Source organism: Lontra canadensis, unplaced genomic scaffold (genome assembly GCF_010015895.1).
Source record: "Lontra canadensis isolate GAN:19392208 unplaced genomic scaffold, GSC_riverotter_1.0 scaffold5, whole genome shotgun sequence".
Classification (NCBI taxonomy): domain Eukaryota; kingdom Metazoa; phylum Chordata; class Mammalia; order Carnivora; family Mustelidae; genus Lontra; species Lontra canadensis.
The window spans coordinates 954,118-980,518 of NW_022630999.1; the positions used below are offsets into that span (position 1 = coordinate 954,118).

Genomic DNA, 26,401 nt, shown 5'->3' on the forward strand with positions numbered 1-26,401 from the left:
ACAACTCGGCAGTCATTTCATTCAGGTCAGGAAGGGCAGAAGCCGTAGGAAACTCTGGGCTCCGTCCCCGGACTCTTCCAAGCCAACTAGGATTGAGGCTTGAACCCAGCCCCTCCCACTCGCTATGGTGGCCGGAAAGGTCCTTGATTAATAGGAAGAGTACGCGTGAAAGAAGGCGCAAGCCGATTGAGGACTTCTAGGCTCAGGGAAGGGTTAAAACCTGCACCCGCGGATCCCTTTCCCAGACCGCCGCTCTCTGTTTTCCTACAGGGCTGTCACCCAACAAGCTTTGCCATTGGTGTAGAGGCAGAAGGACCCGCCTTCCCCCGTTGTCGATTGGCTGCCTGTTCTCCCAACGGATTGGGAGGCGGGCCTTGGACGCTTTCCGATTGCATCAGCTGGTCCTTTCCGCGCCACGTGGCGCAAGCGCAGTGTTCTCGGGTCCCCAGCCCGCCTGTGACTGGCCTCAGCGCTCCTCTCTTCCAGGGCGTTACTTTTGTGTTCCGTCCTCGCTTCGTGGCTTGTTGATGTCGGAAGAGAAGGACAGGAGCCCTTCAGGGAAGATGGGAGGCGAGGAGAAGCCGGTGAGCGAACTGAGGGGGACCCCGAGGCAGGCTGGGGCTCTGCTTGGTGTCCACCGCGCCCAACCAGGCGGGAAGGAGGAAGCGGCCCGGGCCGAGTGGGTCGGAGGGACCCGAGGGGGACAGTGGAGCTCCTGGAGGAGTCAGAGCCTCTTTCGGGGAGAGATTGTCCATTTATAAAGTAGGGCGGGGCCTTGCAGGTCATCTCTAGGTCCATCCTCTTTTTGCAGATGAAGAAACTGAGATCCTGAGTGAGGGACTAGCATAGAGCCAGACATCTAATTAGAAGCCGAGACAGAATTAGAATCTAGGACACGGGACTCCCAGAGTAATGCTTTTTACTCACCTTAGGCGGGAAGAACACTGCAGAACCTTGTTTAATCCTAAAACCCCGTAGGGGTTCCCTTCACTTTAAGAAAGGGAAAACTGAGTCCCCGAGATCTGACCCAACTTACCCAGTTTGGGTGGTTTATAGTAAGTGGTAGAAGCCGGGTGTCTTAGAGAGGTTACACACTTCCCCTGCGTGGCGCTGTAGACATGCCTTACCACATTCATACCTGCTGATCATTTCAGCCTTGCACTTTCACTTTGGTCTCATCTGCTTCTTAGGAACAACTCCCAGGTCACTTTCACACCACTAGAATGAGTTGTTTTGTTTTGTTTTGTTTTGTTTTGTTTTTTAAGTGATCAGCAAATGTCAGGTATTCATTCTGCCAGGCACTGCTGGAAGATGAAAGTACGCAGGTGAAAAGGACCTAGTGCCTGATATCGAAGACTTCACAGCCTGGTGTGTGAGGCAGGAAAAAAATCATTGTGCGGTGTGATCAACCGTGTGGGATTACAGAAAGAGAGAGCACCTAACTCTGCTTGGGCACAGCTCGTTTGAGTTCACTTAGGAAGTACGAGTTTTAAGTGCACCAGGTAAACCTGGCATGGCAACGCTTCCCAGGTAAAGGTAGCAAGGGCAGTAAAAACGGACACCCCGGAAGTGTCCTTAAGCTGCTTGCAAGGGATCAGCCTGTAGAGGGAGCCACAGCTCTTAGAAGGATTTCAGGAGATAGACACTTGAAATTGTATTCTACAGGTTAAAGTTTTTAAATAAGAAAATGATAAGTGTGGATTGTAGTTTTAATTAACGATCATTCAGGCATTGGGATGGAAGGTGTGTTGGAAAGAGGTGAGGCCACAAGCAGGAGGCTGTTGCAGTAGTCCAAGTGAGAAGTGGTGATGTCTCAAGCTAAAACAGCCTCAGCCCTAACTCTGAAAGGATAAATCGCATAGAAGCAACAATTTTCTCATCAGTAAAATAAAGATGTCCTCTAACTCAGGAATAGAATGTGGAAATTGCATATGTGCATATTCTAAACTGCATAAATGAAATTTAAGGTGATAAATGGTGCCTATCCATAGTTTTCTCCATTTATATTTTTCACTTAAAAATGGTATCTTTATTGTTTTGTAACTTGTTTACTTTTTTTGCTTAATAGTCTATAGTCAACAACTTTCCATGTCCACAAATATTATGTTATGCCATTCTTAATTGGAATTGATGTAAAGCTAACAGATAACATGATTTCTCTGCAATACCTAGTATTGAGTGCTCACTGGGGGTCTGGTACTATATTATGCATTACATGCATTAACTCAGTGTTTTCAATCCTTATAACTATGAATTGGGTTCTGCTATCCTCATTATACAGATGAGGAAACAGGCAAAGAACAAGTAAGTACCTTGCTCAAACCCAATATTCAGTAACCAATACTTATAGCTCTGGTGCTGTGTTACCTCCTGTCCCCTGCCTAGTAATGAGTCAGGGACAGATACTGAATCAAACTATTGGACTTCAGGACATACCCGAAGACCTGTCCCAGTCTCTGGGTTTGGATTTAATTACACCACAGTCTGTATAGGTACTTTTCCTTCAACTCCTATATATCCCTGAGGAAGGTAATTCTATAGCTTCCCTTCACAGTTCCAGCTTTTGGATTGAAATTTTAGATTGCTTGTACATAAATGCATGATGCATAAACTCAGATTTTTTTTCTGTTTTTGTTGGAAATAGAGAACAGTTGCCCAACATCTTCCTTATTGTTGTAGTAAAGATGGACTGGAGCTCAGGGTTCTAGAGTAACCTGTTTTAAAGTCCTGGCTCTACTACTTAATAACTGTATACAAATAAGCAAAATACTTTATTCTCCTTGGGCCCGTATTCTCATTTGTAAAAAAAGAGGTATTTAGACCACAAAAAACCTTTCTGTTAATTTTCTCCTTCTTTTCCAGTACTCCTGTTCATTTGACAAATATCTATACGACTAAAACCAAAAACATACAATCAGAAAAGTAGAAGTATCTCATTATTTTTCCATTTTAAACCTGCACACCTGTGGTTCAATTTCATCCCTCTTCCTAGAGATACTTGACTAGTTGCATCATTTCTACAGTAGAGCAAAGGCATATAGAAAGTCTTATAATTTTATTGGTTAGTACTTATTGATTAGAATAGGTGTAAGTTACATTCATTATTTATCTACTGACTATAAATGAACCTGAAAAGTTTGTGAAATTCAGAATCCCAGAGCGGGAAAAGTTTTAGCTCAGCTTGAAATTAGAAGTCATATTTTTTAATTTAGTTTATTTTTTAAATTATACAATTAATACATTTCAAAATGTCCAACTGTTAAGTGGGTAAATAAACAGTGGAATATTATTTGGCAATAAAAAAGAGTGACGTACTGATGTGTGTAACATGAGTGATCTTGAAATCATGCTGAGTGAAAGAAATCAGTGAAAAAGACCACATATTATATGGTTCCATTTATATGAAGTGCCGGGAATAGGCAAATATATAGAAACAGTGGATTAGTGGTTGCCAGGGGCTGGGGAGAAGAGAAAATGGAGTGGCTGCTAATGGGGACAGTGTTTCCTTTTGGGCTGATGAAAATGTTTTAAAACTGAACGTGGTGATAGTTGAATTAATACATTAAAAACCATTGAATTGTATACTTTATATGGGTGAATTGTATGGTGTAGGAAAGTATCTCAATAAAACTGTCAGGAAATAAAATCAAAGACCACAAGTATACAGAAAACTATAATAAAGCCCCCCCCCCTTCTTATTCCCAGTTCTACCCTCAAAACTCCTTAGCTGCTGATGATCATTTTCCTCCTTAGAGTGGACCGCTCTCAGCATCTGGATACATATCTTTCCTGTGACTTAATGTGTGAATCTAGAAAAATCATCTAGCTTTTTCGGATTTAATTGTATGTGTAAAATAGGAACGATAATAATGTCAATCTCACAGGGTTGCTGAGAACTAGATACAGATTGTTTGTGGGGAAACTGTACATTGTAAAACTTTGTAGTCCAATTTGCTTTAGGATGTTTCTGTCTGAGCACTGAAGTAAGGTGTTCATTTCTGTGAAGATATTTTTCACAGTATCCTATAATGCATGTCAGGGTTTCTTGACCTTGTGGACTGGATAATTCTGTGTTTGGGAAGGCTGACCCGTGCATTGTGGGATGTTTAATAACATCCTTGTCCTCTACCCACTGTATGCCAATTGCACCCCCCAGTTGCGACAGCCAGTGTCAACTGACAATGCCAGGTATCCGCTAGGGGGCAAAATTTCTTCTGGTTGACAACCACCAGTATAGACCAACTCTACACTGGTTGCCTTTTTACACAGGATTTACTGCTTTAAAACTTTCTATGACTTCACGTACTTCTAATTATTCCTTACGGAAACCCCATAACCCCATAACCCAAGTGTTTGCTTCTATCTAAGCCCTTGTCTGTCTTAACTGACATGATTTCCCAAAACAGTCTGTTTTAGTTAGCCTGGTTTTGTCATTCTCTCTCTCTCTCTCTCTCATTTTTTTCTCATTCTCTCTCTCAACATTTCCATCAGTTTATTTCCTCCATTCTCAAAATCCAGCCTGTTAAAATCTTCATCCATAAAATTCAGTTGTCCTAACTTACTTAACATCTAATCATAATGCTGCGGCTGTCCTCTTTCCTCCTCTGGGAGTTTCTCACATGTGTGTGCCTCAGTTTCCCTGGAGAGATTAAGTTTGCACATTGTAGGGATTGGGTCTTATGTTTGCTTCTTTCTTAGGGTTTAACAAAATCCTATGAGCACAGTCTCTCAATAGTACTTGTAGAGTGGTTGGATATATATTAGATTCCATTTTTTTTTCCTGCAAATACTATTACTGAATAAATTGCATGCCTTTTTGTGGCCATATACTGAGTATATGTCCAGGCAAACCTGAAGTGAGAATCACAGGACAAGCAAAATAAACAAAATTTGAGGACTTGACTATTATCAAGTAACTCCTTTCTACTTTTTTAAGATGTGCTTATTGCAAGTTGTCAATTTGTCTTTGTCAATGGTGAAATTTTTTAGTCTTTTGAAATCACATTACTCACCCCCCCCTTTTTAAAAATACATGCTCAAATAATATCCTCAGAACTTTTCTGGGTGCAGCATGAAGGGGTGTCAGATTAGAGTAGGATATAAAATCTTATTTCCTCTTTGCTTATGTAGGTAGGTGCCGGGGAGGAGAAGCGAAAGGATGGAGGCAAGAAGAAGAACAAAGAAGGATCTGGAGACGGAGGTCGAGCAGAGGTGAGTGTTTCAGAGCCCTGTTGTCAAAGCTTGACAGGTGACAGGTCTCATCTGTGTAAGATTGTAGATGGTTTACATGGCAGTAGGTGGAAAACTCTGGGAGAAGAATTAGGAAAGGAAAGTCTGAGTGGGGGAAAATATTCGCAGCTATTTATTACTGAAAAAGGAAAAGAATATTGAAGTAGGATTGAAAGATAATCTGGGGGATTAGATATAAAAATCAGAGAAAAAATGCTGGAAAGAAGGGGATTGGTAATTACTCAGTTGCCAGCTTGGATGCCAGCTGTCTGATTATTTCATTTCATAAGATACTGAGAGGTAGAGACTCGATGTTTAAGTTTACACTGAATGCAACAGATACCAAAGAGGACCCGATTTCTTGACCCGTCACACTGTTTCCACAAGGACTTGCCACTAGGGTTTGGTTTTGAGTCAGATAGATCTCCTTGAGGCCTTGCCATTGTAAAGAAAATGCTTATAGTTCCTCCAGCTCGCACTGAGTGTAGGTGGCATTTCAGAAGTCAGCCTAGAATCAACCTGGTTTCTGGGTGTTCTGCTTATGAGGCAGTTAAGCTCGTCTTCCCACTTTATTTTTGAAGTTGAACTGCTGTGAACCATGTTTCAGTTTTTGCTTTAGTCATTGCATTTTATTAGAGACTCCTTAGAAAACCACCAGGATGTGGAAGCACAAAGGAGCAGGCGTTCTAGAAGTGTCCTGTAGGACAGTAAACCGGCTTTACAGAGCTGCTCTTACTAATGCCGCGTCGTTCAAGCTGAAGGGTCAGTTGGTAGGTGATCAAGAACTAAGTGTTGCTTGGAGCCCCACCCAGCCATTTCTCTTAGGTTTTGTTCATTATAGTCCGCTGTAATTGTGGGGGAAGTTGTTGGTTGTGAATTTTAAAATTTGCAAGTAAATAGAAAAATATGTATGTTGCCTCATCTGTTTTTCATGTTTTCAGTACAGTGGTATGTGTTAATTCCATCACAGCTTGAGAATTAGCCTGCAAAGAGGAAACAAAAGGTGCAATTAAAGGACCCTTCTGAGGAGAATATGTTGAGTACAAAATGTGGCCATATGTGTCTTAAATGATCTGTCTGGAAAAAAGTTCATAGTGAGCGGTTCAAGACCTTTCCTCCTCCTCCTCTGTGCTCCCATCACTTATGTACTCGTCTTACCTCCCTTCCGGGGCAAGGTGCAGGTGTTATTCTTCTCTTTGAATTCGGAGAGAATTTTCCTTGAATGGGAGCCCTTAAGTCAAATAAATTTATAGTTGGTTAGTTAAGAATTGTAATTATAGTTTGACCAGCTACACAGATCTTTCCTTGAACAAGATTGAAACAAAATGGAAAAGCCATTTTATTTCTAGTATTATTTATAACTATATGTGTCATTTAGATAGAAAAACCCTTCAGAGGACGTCTTAAAAGGAAAAAAATCACCTTACGCAAATAGCAAATGGTAATAATTGTCCATTTAAGATACTGACAGCCACGTGTCTATTGTTATTTATATTTTTTGTTTTTTAAAAAATTCTTGTAGTAAAAATTATAAGAAAACAGCTTTTAATTCCTTTTCTTACCTTAATTTTAGGATGAGATTTAGCTGTGCTTCATGATTTGGGCGATCCATTTACCATGTTGCATTAGTAATCATAATTTTTGTATTGTCTGTTTTTATTCTTTCTTTCTTTTTTCTAAAGAGGAAAGCAAGTATTTACTAATCATTTATTTCCTCATTTCTTGTCTTGCAGTTGAATCCTTGGCCTGAATATATTAACACACGTCTTGAAATGTATAATAAACTAAAAGCAGAACACGATTCCATTCTGGCTGAGAAGGCAGAAAAAGATAGCAAGCCAATTACAGTCACTCTGCCTGATGGTAAACAGGTCAATGCAGAATCCTGGAAAACTACACCATATCAAATTGCTTGTGGAATTAGGTAAAAGTTACACCGGTCTTGACCTTCTGTTGTTTGTAACTAAACTCTTTTTTTTATTATCTTGTTAAGTTTTATCTTCATAATATTTTTATGTTACTGTTTGTGTTTTTAATGTTTAATTTATATTATTTGGGATTTTAAAAAATCAAAATGCTGTAGAGCTCTATACTCAGGATTCAAAGTTAATCACCTGGATGGCTCAGTCTGTTAAGCATCTGCCTTCGGCTCAGGTCATGATCACAGGGTCCTGGGATCGAACCCTGCGTGGGGCTCCCTGCTTGGCAGGGAGCCTGCTTGTCCTTATCCCTCTGCCTACCACTCCCCCTGCTTGTGTGGACCTGTGCGTGCTCTCTGTCTTTCTCTCTCTGTCAAATAAATAAATAAAATCTTTTTTTTAAAAAGTTACTTTAAAAAAAAAGATTCAAAGTTAATTTTTGAGAGAGTCCACTTTGGTTCTTAGGTGACAAAGGATTTTATATTATTAATTCTTCTACTTCATAAATATCACAAAACCAAGTAGACAGTGTTTCACCTATTTTGACTTAAATATCTGTTTTGAAGTTAAAAATGAAGGTAGAACATCTCACATGGGGCAGTTAAGAAGCTGATATATGACACATGAAAATAATGTACTATTTTTATAAATCCAAAGAAACATGTGTGATCTTAAAACTTGTAATGGGTTGGGAAGAAATAACAGAATTAGATGCAAACTCTGTAGTACAGTTCAAGCTTTCTAACTCTGATATGATTGGGATGAATCATTGTTTATAGGAAATGATACAGATGGAAAAGCATGAATTAGATGCACCTATCTCATACTAGGTGTGGGCAAACTGTGGTCATAGCCTACTTTTGTATAGCCCAGGAGCAAGTATGGTTCTTAAATGGTTTGAAAAAAACAAGAAAACTAAGATGTGAGAGGCACCATGTGTGGCCCAGTCTGAAATATTTAGCTCTTTACAGAAAAAGTTCGCCAACTTCTTTCTTGAACTTTCTAATTTAAAACATATAATATATATTCACTATATCCTTCACCCTATATATGTAATTATTTCTATTTTTACTAATTCATTATATGTTGATTTCAACCACCTGCCATCACCATGTAATTGTTAAAAATGGTTTATTATCATCAGTTTCGTACTGTTGAACCTAAGGCCTAAAAGAACAAGTACAGAAAAAAAAAAAAAAAAAAAAGAACAAGTACAGAAAGAGGTTTGGGAACCAACTTAGCCGATTAGTGGTAAGTCCATGATCATGATGCAGCTTAGAAATGAGCGTAGAAGCGTGGAAGCAGTTAGACTATGAGCCATGAAACTTTATTGTGCCATGGACACTAATTAGTACTTTTTACAAAGAAAATGGAGTGTTTCTGTTAATTTGACCATTGCTTCTATCTAAAGTATGAAGGAAATTGTAATATTAAGTAGATTTCCATGTGAGATCATAAATAACTGGATAGACCTCTAAATACTAAGTTCAGCCTTTCATTTTAGAGGTAACTAATAGCCTGAATTACATGGCTCTTCCTCCCTTGTTGAACATTGAGATTGTAGCGGTGTAATTCAGGCTCCTATGAGTCCAGGAACTTTTTCTCTACATTCTGCAATGTTGTCCTCCAGATTACATTGTAATTTTATCAAGTAACCAAATAGAAAATATTTTTTTTGAGAGCTGCAAAATTTTACATAAGGCAGACTGATCTGCAAATGAGGGTGCGTTAATGACATTTTTACAAAAGTCCAGAATAAATTCTTGGCTGTTGTGTGCAGAATTATAGCATGAGTAACAGACTGTTGAAAGGTTTGGATAATCAGTTGTGAATGCAAAAGGGAAGAAAAAAGAAGGCGTGCTCCATTTGCTTCAACAGGTTTTTCTTTGAAGTTTTGTTTGTTTTAAATCTGAAAGTTTAAATACTTTATTCTTTCTTTGGAAAATTGAAAAAGATGATCTAATATGTTCTGTGCATATCTACATTTTCAAAGTAACTGCTGTTAACATCTCAAGGCACCATTTTGGGCCCGAGATAGAAGCCATTTTCTCCCAAAGAATACAGAGACTATTAGTCACCTTTTGTTCAATTCCTTAATCTTCTGAAAACTTTTACACCGATATGATAAAATACATTTCTCTCTGCCAGATCTGTGTATGTGTTATGAAATGTATATATGGTTTTCATTTTACTAGCTTTATATGAGTTCAGAAAGAAAGAAAACATTGGACGTAATCTGTGGGAAATTCAGTGAATTTGAAAATGAGATAGCAATTTATAGTTTACCTTCTCAAGGGGGGAGGTTGGATGTGCTTAGTTGTGCTTATACAAAGTAAGGAGGGAACCATCCGGCCCTACAAGGCTTGTCAGCTGAAGCTTTCAGGTGGTAGGTTTATTTAAGACTAACAATACAAAGACAGCAAACTTCTCCTTCACAGTGTGGAGTGTTGTCTGCTTATGTCTAGGCTATGACAGACTGTCACTTCTCTAGCTGCCCATTCAGACCTATCATGTGATTAATCTTACTCAATTCTCTAGCCACGCAGCTTCCTGAACCTTTCTTTTTTTTTTAAAGATTTTATTTATTTATTTGACGGGCAGAGATTACAAGCAGGCAGAGAGGCAGGCAGAGAGAGGAGGAAGCAGGTTCCCCACCGAGCAGAGAGCCCGATGCGGGGCTCGATCCCAGAACCCCGGGATCATGACCTGAGCCGAAGGCAGAGGCTTTAACCCACTGAGCCACCCAGGCGCCCCTTCCTGAACCTTTCTTAACTCACATCTTCCTCGTCTAGAGTGCTGTCTCCTTTCCTTTTCTTCCTGTGCAGGCCCCGATCCTTCAGCCCCTCATTACTTAATTCTCAAAGCTTGTCCACACTAATCTGATATCTGCTGCATTCCAGTCCTCAGAATTCCTGTGGTTCTTACACTTGGTGTGGTCTTAATCATTTGGTGATAGTGTATAATGTGTACTCTGTGCTATGTGTGTGTAGATGACTTTTTAAATCTGTATTATAAACAAGTTTTATTGAATAAAATAAATTATTTTACCTATATGCTTGCTAGAAATCATACGATCTTAGGCATTTACAGAATTTATTCTACCTCACAGAAAAGAGCTATTACAGATTTCAAGCAGGAGGAAGAGGAGAAGAGTTACTCAGTAGCCCCTCTATTTCTTTTTTGGAATCTAAATAGCTTGGTTTTATGGAAAACTTTATTTGGAGAGATGAAAAGATTAATCAAACCGCTGAAAATTGTTTGTTAATCACAGTTGTGTCTGCTTAAATAAGAGGCATTAAATGTAAAGTAATAGTGTTCTGGATTTTGGGGATCCTCTAGTTATACTTGGGTACATTTTGAGAGTTTGTTGTTTTTTTCCATTTTATTTCAGAAAGCTATAATACATATACGTAATATATGTAATGTTAATATAGAATATATATAGTGCTTATTTTCCTGTTCTTATTCTCACATTAAATGTTTCACTACAGAAGATTCTTTCTTACATTCTTTTGTGTGTGTATATATATATATATATATATATATATATATATATATTTGTGTGTATATTTTTTAAGTCAAGGCCTGGCTGACAACACTGTGATCGCTAAAGTGAATCAAGTTGTCTGGGACCTAGACCGTCCTCTCGAGGAAGATTGTACCTTGGAGCTTCTCAAATTTGAGGATGAGGAAGCTCAGGCGGTAAGTTTTTATTTAGTAGTCACTGAATTGCAAGATAAAGGTTCACATTTCCAGTCTCTTCCTGCTCCCACTGTCAGTGGGTTTAGAGTTTACTGGTATCTTATCATATTTGAAATCTTCATTATATCTTTCATTTAGGAAAGCAGCATAAAAGAGCATGCCTTGTGTATTTAAGAAGTGAACTTGAATAAATTTATTTTCATTACTGGATACTTCAGTGAGAAAAATGTTCTGGGATTTTTATTAAATTTTTATTAAAAATTGGTAAAGCAAATAAAAATTCCTTTACTCTATCAGTCAACACTTAAGCAGTATGTATAGATCTTACAAATAAAATTGAACACATCTTTAAACTACTGTCCCTATTGAATAATTAATTTCCATATTTTCCTCATCTTAAAATGCAAATCTGCTTGAAAGCAATATAAAAATCAGCCTGCACTTGATGGCAAGGTTTTCTTATTTCTCTGTGATGGTATACCATATAAAGGAAAATAAAACATTTTGTTTTATTATGATAGTTTACTTAAATATGTGTCGTGGTGGTTTTCAGATATATTCTGCATTCCTTAAGTTTTTTATGAAAATTTAAAAAATCATTTCAGTACCTTCCAAATCTTAAAAATATAGCTTTGGATATATTCTGACTCATCTGACCACCTTAAAAACCAAGTACAAATGACCCCTAAACAATATGAGTTTGAACTGATATGCAGGTCTACTAATACACAGATTATTTTTCTATGAATAAATGTAAGTATTGTTTGATAAAATAGATGTATTTTCCATATGATTTGCTTAATAACTTTTTTTTCTCCAGCTTACTTTATTGTAACAATGCGGTATATAACGTGTATATACCCTGCAAAATATATGTCAATTGACTATGTTATCACTAAGGCTTCGGGTCAGTAGTAGGCTGTTAGTAGTTAGGTTTCTGAAGAGTCATGAGTTATACTAAGGTTTTTGACTGCATGGAAGGTCAGCATCCCTAACCCCTACATTGTTCAAGGGTCAGCAGTGCAGCTATCAGATATCAGTATCCATATTGTTTGTCCGTGTGTTTTATAAATGAGTTGTGGGGACAAGTTACAGCACCTTAGTTGTTTGTAGCCAATAAGGAAAAAGAGTGTTATTCTTAAAATGTCCCACATCTCAGTAAGAGCCACAGCATAACATGTGGGAGGTAGGATATAGGCTCATTGTCTCAAAAGACACTGAGTCATTACCATCAATAAGATAGTCACTTTGTGAGTGGCAATTGTTTTCAGGGACCAGAGTCCATCCCTTTTAATTAATGATGCTAATTTGAATTTAATTTAATTAGTTTGGAAACAACTAAAACAAGATGATCTCTAAGGTACAAATGCAACTTAGTAATTAAAACTCTCTTAAATTATTTGGCTCTGCATAGAATCACACCAAAGTTTATAGATTTATAAATTTAGATTTTTTTCATGTCTTAGGTTTATTTATAGTAAATTTTATATATCTCTTTTTTAAGGCAGGCATATTAATTTACAGCATATATGCTCAAACTCAGACCATCCCATTTTTTTTACGTTTTCAGGTATATTGGCATTCAAGTGCTCACATAATGGGTGAAGCCATGGAAAGAGTCTATGGTGGATGTTTATGTTATGGCCCACCAATAGAAAATGGATTCTATTACGACATGTACCTTGAAGAAGGGTAAGTTATGTAACTGAATAAAAAATAAGTTCAGAATTACTCAGAGTCCCTACATTATTTTTAAAGAGCTCTCAATAAGGAAGGAATGATAATAAGCTTACTGCTTAATAGTCACCAAGTGTTTCCACTACCAAAACTTGAAGTGTTGTAGTAACTTATGAAGTACTAGTAACTTACAAGAGCTCTGTTGTAGATCAGTGGAGGTAGAGCCCTAAGGGATGTTGGGAAATAAAATGAGGCCGATCATTGTGGTGGTGGAGGGAGGGTTCACTAGTGAGAACAGTCTCCATGATGACCAAGGTAGAAGCCACTGAAAATATAAAATACAAAAATAATAATAATACCTGGTTTAAAATTCTAATATATGATGCAAGGGTCTATTTTTTTATATTAAAACTCTTCACGTTTTTTTAAAGAAATATTTCACCAAGCTACTAGGTGAGTAGAATAGAGTGGAAAGAGATTAATTATACTTCCTCTTCCTTCAGGGGTGTGTCCAGCAATGATTTCTCTTCTTTGGAGGCTTTATGTAAGAAAATCATTAAAGAAAAGCAAGCTTTTGAAAGACTGGAAGTAAAGAAAGAAACTTTACTGGAAATGTTTAAGGTAAATTGAGCTGTAACATACGGCCTCCCCTTCTGTATTCCTCTGTAATGTTACTTGAAGTTGTCACACTTGGGTTTAGTGTATTAAGTTGAAGCATGTTCTTTAGAAAAACATAAGTGTTTTTAAAACATGAAGTATTGACATATTTGTTTTCCTGCAGTGCTTCTGTAAGATGTATTTTGAGTTATATTTCAGCTATAGTATTTAGAGATAAAAATTAAAGGAGGGTTTTTAAACAATTTTCCTATTTTTAGTACAATAAGTTCAAGTGCCGGATACTGAATGAAAAAGTGACTACTCCAACTACCACAGTCTATAGGTGAGAATGTCAAATGTCATTAAATGTAACTAAAAAGTATATATGTCTTTTTAAGTCTTTCTTTTTAAAATTTCCTTTCTTTTTATCTCTAGGTGTGGCCCTTTAATAGACCTCTGTCGGGGTCCTCATGTCAGACATACTGGCAAAATTAAGACTTTGAAAATACACAAAGTAAGCAATGTAACTTTAGAGACTGTATGAATGTATTTATCTAGTATAGGTTATGCATTTCAACTTCTCTTGGTTTCTCTTTCTGTCTATTTTTCCGTTGCAAACTTAGGGATGGATTTTTTCCTCATCCTATTAATTGCTCAGTGTCACTGGTCTTTTTTAACTGAAAGTCTGAAATGGTGACTAACTCACCATTCATCACCGGAGCACATGGGGATGGAGCTTTAGGGAATTCCCAAAACTCACACAGTCATGGTTCTAAGAGCTTTGCAGCTCACTATTAATATGTGCTTTTGCCCTTTGTCTGAAGTAATAATTACTTTACTTGTGCTTTTTAACCAAACTAGTCCTGCCCGTTTTTGCCAGTTCATAAATATTTTATGAGTAATTATTCAGTTGCACTTTGAATTATAAAACTAAACTGGGTCATTTCAAGATTTTTTTGTTGTTGGTTTACTTTACATTTTTGCTTAATCATCTTGTGGCTTGCATCTCATGTTCGTGGGGTTGTGCTTTGAGTGGGTAGTTGAGAGGGAAGTTTTTTCTTAACCATGACGACTGCTATGAATTTGACTCAGAGACCAGTATAAGAAATAACATCTAGTTCAAAGTAAGTGAGATATTAACAAATTTGAATATTGTTTCCTGGTTAATCTTTGTTTTCAGAATTCCTCCACATATTGGGAAGGCAAAGCAGATATGGAGACTCTCCAGAGAATTTATGGCATTTCATTCCCAGATCCTAAAATGTTGAAAGAATGGGAGAAATACCAAGAGGAGGCTAAAAACCGAGATCATAGGAAAATTGGGAGGGTATGTTAAAAGAGAATAATCGTGTTTCTAGACTGAATTTTATTTTTATCTGTAACTCAGTTGTATTAAGGACTAGGATTTTCCTCTTAAAAAGATGCTGTGGCTTTCTAGTAGTTATTCTCCTGTATTCTGTATAATCCATAGATTACTTACTGATTATCTTATTGTTATCTTACTGTTTACTGTCCACATTATCTTTCTGTGATGTACCCAGTACCACCCAAAGACTCATTTTAACTACTACTTTTATTGAGAACAAATGCTGATGACCTAGCTCACAGTAAAAGAAGCATAGCAGTGTTTCATAGAGCTAAGAGAGAGATAACCGTGGACATTCCTTGTCTCACTGACTTATTTTAAAGACATGAAAACTGAATTCCCCTGAAATTAATCTACTTGTTGCCCAAGGTGACATAGCAAGTCACCAGGGGATACTGTGGTGTCATTTTCTTTATCCCTCTACCCCTTAAAGTTTTCTAAACTAGAAGTTAGGTTTGATAAAAAAATGACATTTCTAAAATTGTGTTCGCTCTGTGCCATGTCCTACCCTGCTTTCTTGGTGGCCTAAAATAAATTCCAGTGGTAAGGAAGTACCAACAATTGGTGGGGCCCCTCCCTGAGAATTCTGGGTATTTGTTGGGGGAGTGGTCGGCAAGAAGGCTGGAGGTTATGCTGCTTTCACCAAGACCCAAAGTCAGGCAACTTCATCAGCATCTTCTCTTTGATTATCGCTGTCATTTTCCTGGTCTCCTTCCTGCTGCTCTTACTTTGAAAAAAGAAACAATATTCACATCCCAGAGCTTTGAGGAATTAAAACTATGAGAGCTCCCACTCGATAATTGAAAAGAACTAAGACCCCTGCTCCAGGTCATTCTTGGGTAAACTTGACTGGTTTCAGGAATGTAACAGGCAAAGAATGTACTTCATGCTAAGTTGCAAATCAACTGCGATTCTATGCTATTGAATTGCACCAGAAATGTTATGTTTTCTTTGATTCGGGAACGGCACACATTAGAATACGAGGTATCACGGTCATATTCTGAACTCAGGAACACTGAAGTTTATGTTGATGTTATGTGCATATAGAAATGTTCTTTTGCTTTTCTTTTACTCAGGACCAAGAACTATATTTCTTTCATGAACTCAGCCCTGGAAGCTGCTTTTTCCTGCCGAAGGGAGCATACATTTATAATACACTTATTGAATTCATCAGGGTAAACCATATTCATTATTTTCTTCTGTAAATTTAGGATATAAGTTGATGAATTAAATAAGGTCTTCTGAAAGGAAAAGATAATCTTTTATTTGAGAAGAAACATTTAAAAGAATAAAAATGCAAGTGTGAATTTCCATAAAATGTTTTAAAAAATCCTTCCTCCTGGGGCACCTGGGTGGCTGTCCGTTAAGCATCTGGACTCTTGATCTCAGCTCAGGTCTTAATCCTCAGGGTCATGAATTCGAGCCCCACATCGGGAGCCTACTTAAAAAACAAAACAAAACACAAAATTCCTTCCTCCTAATACATGACTTTGTCCTTATACATGTGTATGTACTCAGCAGAGAAGCTGGTGAACTTTAAGTGGGAACTCTGTGTGCTCTTTGACAATTTATATTTTCCTCAAAAAAACAAGTTAGTCATTACATTCCTTTTTTATTCTTTACAAAATACGAAGTCTTTCAGGCTTATTCAGGTGTGTAGGGAGTTATACCACTGCCATCTTCATACTTAACACCTGATTTACCACACATGGGCAGTGGGCTATTCTTGCTTCAGATTTTTTATTTAAGTAAAATAATACATACAGTGTAAAGGAAAATCTGTTTTAGGACCCCTTTTATTCATTTCCCTCCTTTACTAGAAGAAACTACTATTTAAAGTTAGCATATATTCATGTTCTTTTATATCTACCCATACGTATGTACCCTAAATTATTTATGTGTTTGTGGAGTTCAGATTTACATACATGAAGTCTCATCGTGTATCAGTCTTCATAATGCAAAAAATCATAATATTTTCAAAATCCTGCTTATTTTCACTTGCTATTTTATTCTTTAACTACCCACACTAGGCCCGTTCCTTATTGATGGACACTGATGTGATTACTCATATTACTGATTATACAGTAGTAGCATTGTTTTGATAGGCCTCCTTATATATGTGTGCAGGAGTTTCCTCTTTGGTATATACCTCCAAGTGGAATTTCTGGATTGTAACGTGTATGCTTCTTGAATTCCCCTAGATAGTATAAAACTGCTTTTTAAATTTTACTCCCACCAGAAGTATGACGTTCTCTGTTCCCTGCATGTGTATCGTGTGTGTTTTCTAACAGAGTGAATATAGGAAACGAGGATTCCAGGAGGTGGTCACCCCAAACATCTACAACAGCCGACTGTGGATGACATCGGGCCACTGGCAGCACTACAGTGACAACATGTTCTCCTTTGAGGTGGAGAAGGAGCTGTTTGCCCTGAAACCCATGAACTGTCCCGGACACTGGTATTTCGCAGCTTTGAGTTTCTAGCAAAGATTTTCCTTTACTGCAGTTGGTCCTGGATTACTCTCCTTCCTTTGAAAGTATTTTTGTTTAAAACAAATTATGCAATCAGAAGAATATTTAAATGCAACATTATCATGATATTATAACATCTTTCATGCACAGTTAGATCCTCAGATATGTAGATATTCAAGAACAGCGGTGGGGTGATAGCAGCGAACAGGCAGTGGATAAAACAGGGAGACTGAATGTGGGCGCAGCGAATTCTCTGGATGTTGTTTGATTGTTTTCTTTTTCTTAAACGTGTTCTTTTAAAACCTTGCTAATGAATCGACCTCCTTGGGAGATCTGCCTTGCTTTGCAGTTATTTTACTTTGTATCCTTGAAAGTTAGCTGAAGAGTGACTTCAGGGGAAGACTAGGGAGAGCTGTGGCTCTGGTCGCTCGGTGTCTGCAGCTCCCAGCAGCAAGGCCTGGGAGCTGAGGGCCGAGAGGACGGTGCGAAAGGGAACTGGGTTGTAAGTCAGGAAGCCAACTCGGTTTGTTCTTAGTTTCCCCAGATTCTCTAAAGTTCCTGAAATACCTTCAGACAGACAGAACTGAAGCAGTCTTGAGAGTGACGAGAAAGCAGTCTTCAGTTACCAGTGTATTAAATGATTAGTATGGAGCCAAGGTTTTTTTTTTTTAATACGAGCATTAAAGGCAGTCCTCAAATTAATGGAACTATTGAGCACAAGGATTCGACTCCAGACCCATGGGAATCGGTTTTTATCTTCTGTTAATTGTGGATGGTTGTATTATAATGTATTTGCTGTTTTACTCATGCAAGTACTTACATTCTGGTATGAACTCCAGAATTCGAGAAATGTTGCTTGTATGTTTTATGCTTGTGAAATTAAATATCAGTGGGCTTTAATTTTCTTTTCTTTTCAGCCTTATGTTTGATCATCGGCCGAGATCCTGGCGGGAGTTGCCCCTGCGGATAGCTGATTTTGGGGTACTTCATAGGAATGAGTTGTCAGGAGCGCTTACAGGACTTACACGGGTACGAAGATTCCAGCAAGATGATGCTCACATATTCTGTGCCATGGAGCAGGTATTGTGAAATTCTGTGGGATAAAATAATTGAAAGAATTGTGAATAAAGTCAAGGAAAGTTACCACTTGTCTTTTTTTTTTTTTTAATTTAAAGATTGAGGATGAAATAAGGGGTTGTTTGGATTTTCTACGTACGGTATATAGTGTATTTGGATTTTCTTTTAAACTGAACCTGTCTACCCGTCCAGAAAAATTCCTTGGAGATGTTGAAGTATGGAATCAAGCTGAGAAAGTAAGTTTTGTTTCTCAGCTTACTTGAATACTATTTGACGGAAATGAACTTGTCCCAAGAAACCCGAGCCTCTTTAAATGGCTAAAAGCAAGAGAAAATTGAAATGGTTCCTAGGCTTGAGCAAGCTAGTTTTTTAATGTATGATTTTAGATTATAAATAGTTGATATTTTTTCAGTCATCAAGCTGTAATTTACAGAAGGGGGGAACTGGAGGAAGGTGGTCCAAAGATAAAAACTTGCAGTCATGAGAACAGCAGGTACCAGGGACATGATACGCATCATGATGCCTGTAGCGAACACTGCTGTGTGGTACACAGGAATGGTGGTCAGAGAGTAAGTCCTGGGAGTTCTCGTCACGGGGAGATGTGTTCTTTTTTCTTCTCTTTTCTTTTTATTGTGTCTGTTTGAGAAGATGGATGTTTACTGAATCTAACATGGTAAGCATTGTACAGTATATGTAAATCAAACCATTGTGGTGTACTTCTTGAATCTATACAGTGATGTGTGTCAGTTACTCCTCAGAAAAGGGGATTTGTATGGGAGTGTGGTCCGGTGGACAAAATTCTAACACAGAGCACCGGGACTCATGAAAGTAATTACTGTAGTTTTAGTCTTAGATCAGGCTGGAGGAAGGGAAGTTGCAGATGAACAAAATAAAAATCATTTTTCTTTATCCTTAGCAACTTGAAAACAGTCTGAATGAATTTGGTGAGAAGTGGGAGTTAAATCCTGGAGATGGAGCTTTTTATGGTCCAAAGGTCAGTGTGAAAAAGAAAGTATATTTGAGTAATGTGATTTTTGTTTTGGGGCGAAGAAGACCTACTTTAAGAAAGAAAGAAAGAAAGAAAGAAAGAAAGAAAGAAAGAAAGAGAAAGCGAGAAAGAAAGCAGGCCAGTCCTATTATAACTACTGAGTTCAGCTTTAATATAGACAGCAACTTAAAATAACCCAATCTTTACTGTTTAGATTGATATACAGATTAAAGATGCGATTGGTCGGTACCACCAGTGTGCAACAATCCAGTTGGATTTTCAGTTGCCCATCAGATTTAATCTCAGTTTTGTAAGGTGAGTTTCTGGTGTCTGCTCTGAGTATTCGTCTTTAGGGGAATATAAAGGGATATGTAAAGTAAAACAAATTTTTTTTCCTATGTAGCCATGATGGTGATGATAAGAAAAGGCCAGTGATTGTCCATAGAGCCATCTTGGGGTCAGTGGAAAGAATGATTGCAATCCTCACTGAAAACTTTGGCGGCAAATGGTAATTTTTGTCATTGTTTTTGTCCAGACAATGTAAATTGACTAGAAGAAATGTCTGCTGTACAGTTTAGTTATGCAGTAAAAAAGGAGAATGATCTGATTGGTCCCTTCTATTTAATGATAAGTGTTCACTAAGGAATCATAATCTAAACCATAATATTTGCTTTAAGAATAATTATTAGTGATTTTATTTATTTCAGAACTTGATTTGTTTGAATGTTATATAATACTTTCTAATTAGGAGTTACTGTACACTAAGAAGTACATTTGTTGTTTTGGGATTAGTATGGTTTTGATGTTTTTGTCTGAGTAAACAAGAGTGGCTTTGGGCTCACCTCTTTGAGTATTGTTGATCATAATAAGCAGCTATTTTGACATCCTTTAGAAGCCAATTACTATTTTAATTGAAAGTACAGACTCCAAACTGATCAACACTTTTTGTCTTGTTTCTACAACATTATGCTTTTGCTGGCAGGAAATGAGCCCATGACTTCCATTTTATTTTTAAGCAGTTTTGTCTGGGCCCACAATTTGTAAAGGCAGTTGAAAGCCACACAAGGTTATAAAACACCCATTATGTAGAGTCTCCCGTATTGATTGTATTGATGCAAAACTTTTGTAAAATGTAAATCTGCTTTATCTTACATGTTGTAGTCATTTCAATTTTATTTCTGATTTGGTTAGTTCAGTCTTTAAGGAGAGTTTGTCATACTTGTCAGTGAAATGAGATCATCTCTTTTTAGTTCTGTTTCACAAAACCAAATCGAATATAGAAAACATTCTCTCCATGGTTTCTAGAGAATAGGACGATCCTCAGCTGGTTGCGCCAGCCAGTTCCGGTAGAATTTAGTGCCTTATCCCTGCTGTAATAAAACAACTGAAACTAGAGGAGTGATGAAGAGAAACACTAGACGTAATGTCTGCAGCACAGGGAGGATTTGACACCTGAAATACTCCACAGGTAGAATTACAAATGCTCAGTTTTTTAAAAAGAAGTGAAAACATAGGAGAACATAGGGTGGTCAGGCTTGCAAGACTCCCGGACATAGACAGGGCGCTACAGGTGGCAGTCTGCCTTTCAAAAAAAAAAAAAAAAAATGTGAAAACACTCATTTTTATCAAATACCATCACCAGTTATTATCATTTACAATTTCCTGAATCCTGCGGCATGGATCTTGAATGACTGAAGGCACAGTCTGGTCCAAGTGCCCCGTGAAGAGTAGTTACTAAGAGAATGTTGAACAGTGACTCACTAAATGAACTTCTTTGTTAGCCCCACTGGCCGCTGGTGCATGTTGTTCTGTTTCCCTGAGAAACAGAACAGGTCGAAATATGAGGCGTAGTCCCTACCCTCGATGTGCTTTGCCATCTGCCTACTAAATCAAACCTTAGTTACGGATTTTCTTGCTTTAAGGTTCCCTCTCTGCCCCTCAATCTCCTCCCTTTAGTCTTTATTGGATATAAGGGGCAGGGGGAGAGTGTTTTGAATGTGGCTCTTGCATATTTCAGGAAAAGATACTGAAAAGTAAACTAAGAAATGTGCCGTCCTTTTTAAGGAAAGGGTTCCAATCCACATTAAATATTTTTAATTTCTTCTGAAGGCCCTTCTGGCTGTCTCCTCGTCAGGTAATGGTAGTTCCAGTGGGACCAACATGTGATGAATATGCCCAAAAGGTAATCCTTAAATACAGCTTTTCTTTCAATTTACTGTCTGTCACTTGGCTTCTTAAATCTCATTACGATATACATATCCTTGGTACATCAAGCCACTTGTGGTATAAAGAAATACTATTTCTGAATAGATTACATTACCTCTTTTATACTTTTCCTGCATGTTTCATGATCAGAAGATGTAATTTGGATAGTGTTTTATATACTATTGTATATTTAGTGTTTAGTATGAGGAAATAGTGAATGCTATATATTTCACATATGCAGTATGATATGTAATTTCAGATGCATAATACAATTTAAGTTGCTCTTTGACTCAGAAAGTAATTTTTCTTCATATTTGTAATGTATATTTCTTCAATTATTTGTAAATTTTTTTTAGGTTAATGGTGTGCCAGACCCATGTTTTGCCTTACCCACCAAAAAACTACCTTACTAATAGATTTGTAAATATCCATTCATACTTCACATCTTAAAGACTAGAACAGTCTTTTCTGTTATAGGGACAATTCCATATCAAGGAATTTCAAATCATTAGAAGTTGTGTTATAAAAAAGCATTGTTTTATAATTGCAAGCTAAAGGTAATAAATTGGTTAAAACAGATCTAAATATCAGAGAAGAATATCGTAACCTCACAACCATCATGTTTCTGCGTCATCAGAAAAAATTACACCCAGGTCTTAACTGTCTTTAAAAAAAATTCATGAACATTAGACTAGAAAAGCAAACCATTCACAGATATACTATATTTCTGTTACTGCAACAATAGTTTTAGTTGTAAACGATAAAAATCAGTTATGTCCAACAATAGTTTTAGCTATAAATGATAAAAATCAGTTATGTCCATGGTTAATTGATTATACTTTCTCTTATTTGCATTATGAAAGCTCACGTGATAGGAGAAAGGTCTATAATTAAATAACTCATTTCTCAATTGCTGACAATACTGACTTCTCCCATTCCATCGGTGGTGGGGGTGGCATTTGGAATTATGCAAGCGTGGGGTTTTTGGTTATGTTGAGTGGACAGGGTTGGGCAAGCACTACTACTGTTACTTAATGACTAGAAACCAGAGGTACTAAACAGCCTGTGATTATCATTCCACTTTCCCAAGTAGTGCAGCTCGGGGAAGTGCGTGTAAGGGCCCATGTTAAGAAACTAAAACACTGGTGTTTTATTCTTTAAAATAGCTTACAGTTGAAAATATAATCCTGTCCTGGCACTCTTAATAAACTGTGTAAGGACCCTTCTGAAATTTGTGTACTTAACAAAAATCCCTATTGGTTAATGATCATGTAGACATAACAGCCTAGTAATGAAGTAAAACTGGTTTATTCACATCTTGTGTCCTGTTAGTGGTAATTGGTTATCAGGTAGATGGAAATTTTAATATAGTTTAATTTAATTTACAAATAGTAAAATTTAACATAGTGTTGAGTTTTTGTAGAAAGGAAAAATACTGAAAACATTGTTTACTATTTAATGTACAAAAACTTAAGATGGTTAAGTGGAACTGGTATTTTTTAGGGGAGAAAGAAAGGGCATGCAATAATAATCTCTAATGTAAATAGCCAACTTTAGATTCCTGGAAGTTTATTTCAGGAAATTCCAATTTGATCTTTGCCTGTGGCTCCTTAAGAAGGAACCTTAGGAAGGTTTCTTTTTGGGGCGCCTGAGTGGCTCAGTCAGTTAAACATCTGACTCTTGATTTTGGCTCAGGTCATGATCTCTGGTTCATCATATTGAGCCCCGTGTCTAAGATTTTGTCTCTCCCTTTCCCTCTGTCCCTCCAACCCCCACCCCCACTTGCACACTCTCTTAAGGAAAAAAAAAACACTTTGTTTTAATCAAAAAGGAAGTACCTGGGGCGCCTGGGTGGCCCAGTGGGTTAAGCCCCTGCCTTCAGCTCAGATCATGGTCTCAGGGTCCTGGGATCGAACCCCACATCGGGCTTCCTGCTCAGTAGGGAGCCTGCTCACCAACCCCCCCCCCGCCGCCACCTGCCTCTCTGCCTACTTGCGATCTCTCTCTCTCTCTCTGTCAAATAAATAAATAAAATCTTAAAAAAAAAAAAGGAAGTACCGTTCAGAAAGAAAAAAACTACTTTTTAGTATTTCTCACACTTGTTCCCTTTTATTTTACATAAATTATTCTTGTAGAGTTCTATTTTTTTTTTTCTTGTAGAGTTCTTTTTAGCTTAGGTCATATATACAAGGTTATTATTAAAGAAACAGTGTTAAAAGACAATTTATATGGCGGTTTGTATTCCACTTTCTAGAAACAAAAGAAGATATTAAGATGATTTGGGCCTATTGTTTGTGCTATCAACAATTTCTTTTAAAATGCCGCACATACAAATGACAGCAACGACTGAATTCCTCTTCCCACCTTTCTGCCTATTTGAGAGATTAGAGATACTATATTCTGTGTTAGACTGGATATCTATCATTATGTATTAATATGGAGACTAATAAGCAATTTATTTCTTGGCAATCGTTAAGTGAATCTATGTTTGCAAAGGGATTTTTTTTTCTTTTGTAAAGAGAGCTGATTAAAGTTAGCTGATTGCCTGAGTTCTGATTTTTATGGATTTTCTAAAACAATTACCTCTCAAGAGCAAAATATATCATTTTATTTTTTGAAAATGTAGTCCTAAGTCACAAATTAATAATATATGCTTCAGTGTATCTACTAGCACTCCTTTTTAAATATTTGCATGACTGTCCAAATCATACATTAAATAAAATCATTCAAGATCAAAATATAATTCTTATTTTAAATCTGAAGAATTCTGTATCTGTTTAAATAGGTACGGCAACAATTCCATGATGCTAAATTCATGGTGGACATTGATCTGGATCCAGGCTGTACGTTAAATAAGAAGATCAGAAACGCACAGTTAGCACAATATAACTTCATCCTAGGTAAGAAAGGAAACTTACCAAAGAAAACCTGCCAAACCTTAAGGAAGACACTGAAATCTTGAGACTTAAGAGAATTGTGGTTGATAGTTTAATTCCCTCTAATCCAGGTTCACACTATGAAGTTTTTTCATTTGTTATAACAAAGGGAAATTTTGGTGTAAAAAAGAATACTCTTTAAAAGTTTTTATAAAATCTTCTTTCCTTTATCTCCTGTTTCTTTATATGGTAAGTTTTTATTAAGTTGGCTGGATTAAATTACTCAGTAAGTATAGTGGTTTGAAGCGTTGTAAAGTGATCTGTTTTTTAAATGAAAAGATTCTTAAATTGGTCGCCTAACTATTCATGGTCACCTGAACATTTTATTTTATTTTTTTCTTAAATAGATTTTATTTTTTAGAACACTTTAAGTTCATAGCAAAATTGAGTAGAAAGAACAAAGTTACCTGTGTACCTCTTGCCCAAAACCGACACAGCCCACCTCACTACCAACATCCTGCACCAAACTGGTATACTTCTTACAAAGTCCGCAGTTCACATAGGTGCTCGCTGTTAGTTTTGTCCATTCTATGGGTTTGGCCAAATATATAATGAGGTGTCCACCATTGTGGTTTCGCTGTACCCCCCAGGTCCTCTGTGCTCCACATACAAAACACTCTCTTCCTAACCACAGATGACCACTGAGATACTATATTCTGTGTTAGACTGGATATCCATCATTATGTGAGGGTTTTTTGTTTTGTTTTTGTTTGTTTGTTTGTTTTACTAATTCCATGGTTTTGCCTTTTCCAGAATGTCATATAGTTGGAATCATACAATATGTAGCCTTTCTAGACTGGCTTCTTTCAGTGAGTGATAGGCATTTAAGTAAAATTCCTACGTGTCTTTTCATGGCTTGATAGCTCATTTGAACATTTTAAAAAATCAAAAGCTACATGGTGGCTTTTAGGTCCTAGGATCATTTCTGTTCAAATGTTCGAGAAGAATCCTTCCACCTAATAAAGCTTTATGTCTTTTGTTTTAGTTATCGGGGAAAAAGAGAAAGCCAGCAGCACGGTTAATATCCGTACAAGAGATAATAAGGTCCACGGAGAGCGTACGATTGCTGAGACCATCGAGCGGCTACAGCAGCTCAAGCGGTCCCGCAGCAAACAGGCAGAAGAAGAATTTTAATGAAGAACTTGACCCAGATTGGCTCAGTGGAAAAGGATGAACAGTGTTTCTGAAATATTAATTTTATACTCTAGAAAACATCAATTTATACCGAATTTGGAGTAGTTCAGTGGAGTCTGCATGGGTGACAGCAGGATCAACCTATTTTGTGACCTAGACAGGTTTTAGATAACGTGTATTTGAAGGAGATAATTAAAAGACATTAAATGATTTTATTTGTTAAATAAACACTGGAGCACTGGAAATAAAATATGAGGAATGCCTTAATGTAATGTGGGACAATGTTTTTTATAAATTAAATGAAGTTGAAAAAAATTTTCAGATTTGATTAAAGTAAAAGACCAGAATTGGATTATGTTGTAAAAATAAAAACTTGAATTCATGTAAGTTTCAATGCTCTGTCTTTTGCATATATATACACACACACACACACACACACACAGACCTGCCTGGAACAAATTGTGTGATTCGGTGTTTAATGTTTTCTAATATGATTGATGTCTGTTGGGTGGGACTGCTCTTCTCAGAGTGGATGATGGGCTGGGTGCCTGCTTCTCCCGCCTAGGAGACACCTTTTAGGAGTGTCACTTCTTTTCAGATGTCAACAGTTAGAACCAAATATGGATCTAATATAAAGTAGATTTGCACAAGATTTTAAGATGAAGATGAGTTTTCAAAGAAATAAGGGGGCTGGGAGACTGCTCTGCACCAAAGCACCTGGTTGTCCAAATTCCCTATCCTCTCATAAGGAATAATTTTTTAATTTTCTATCAGTAAGTGATGATTGGGAGAGCGCCACAAAATAAGGAGTTCCTTGTGTGAACATATATTAATTCCTCTTTAATACTGTCATCTGGAAAGGGCAACAGCATGTCAGTTCTCTAATAACCCCAATAGCTTGTTTGGTAGGGTCACTTCAAAATGAAGTCACTTTGCATAGATTAATCCTCACTTTATTAAAGGAGATAAGACCTCTAATCATAGGGATTTTTTAAAGAACTTTATAATTAAGCCTTGCTAGTAAATGTCTTAAGACTTAGCTTTTGACAGGTTTGTAATGAACTTTTTTATGTATCCTGAGAAAAACTAATTATATATTT

The 26,401-nt window shown here is 37.1% G+C and overlaps 1 protein-coding gene across 4 annotated transcripts; it reads left to right on the forward strand.

Moving 5' to 3' along the window:
- Positions 1-475: 475 nt before the first annotated feature.
- Positions 476-25,614, forward strand: TARS1 (threonyl-tRNA synthetase 1). Of its 4 annotated transcripts, XM_032851280.1 has the most exons (20): positions 476-584; positions 5,131-5,211; positions 6,171-6,177; positions 6,963-7,153; positions 10,727-10,850; positions 12,421-12,542; positions 13,031-13,148; positions 13,403-13,467; positions 13,560-13,638; positions 14,305-14,451; positions 15,567-15,665; positions 16,782-16,948; positions 17,879-18,041; positions 18,137-18,274; positions 18,955-19,032; positions 19,241-19,341; positions 19,430-19,534; positions 21,136-21,208; positions 24,017-24,131; positions 25,153-25,614. In XM_032851280.1, exons 2-20 carry the CDS (start codon positions 5,159-5,161, stop codon positions 25,299-25,301), a joined length of 2,094 nt encoding a protein of 697 aa, XP_032707171.1. In that variant the 5' UTR covers positions 476-584; positions 5,131-5,158; the 3' UTR covers positions 25,302-25,614. The 4 variants fall into 4 exon arrangements, with proteins under 4 accessions (XP_032707171.1, XP_032707170.1, XP_032707174.1 ...); XM_032851279.1 differs by lacking the exon at positions 6,171-6,177; XM_032851283.1 differs by lacking the exons at positions 476-584; positions 5,131-5,211 and having other exon boundaries at positions 6,177-6,264.
- Positions 25,615-26,401: the final 787 nt, after the last annotated feature.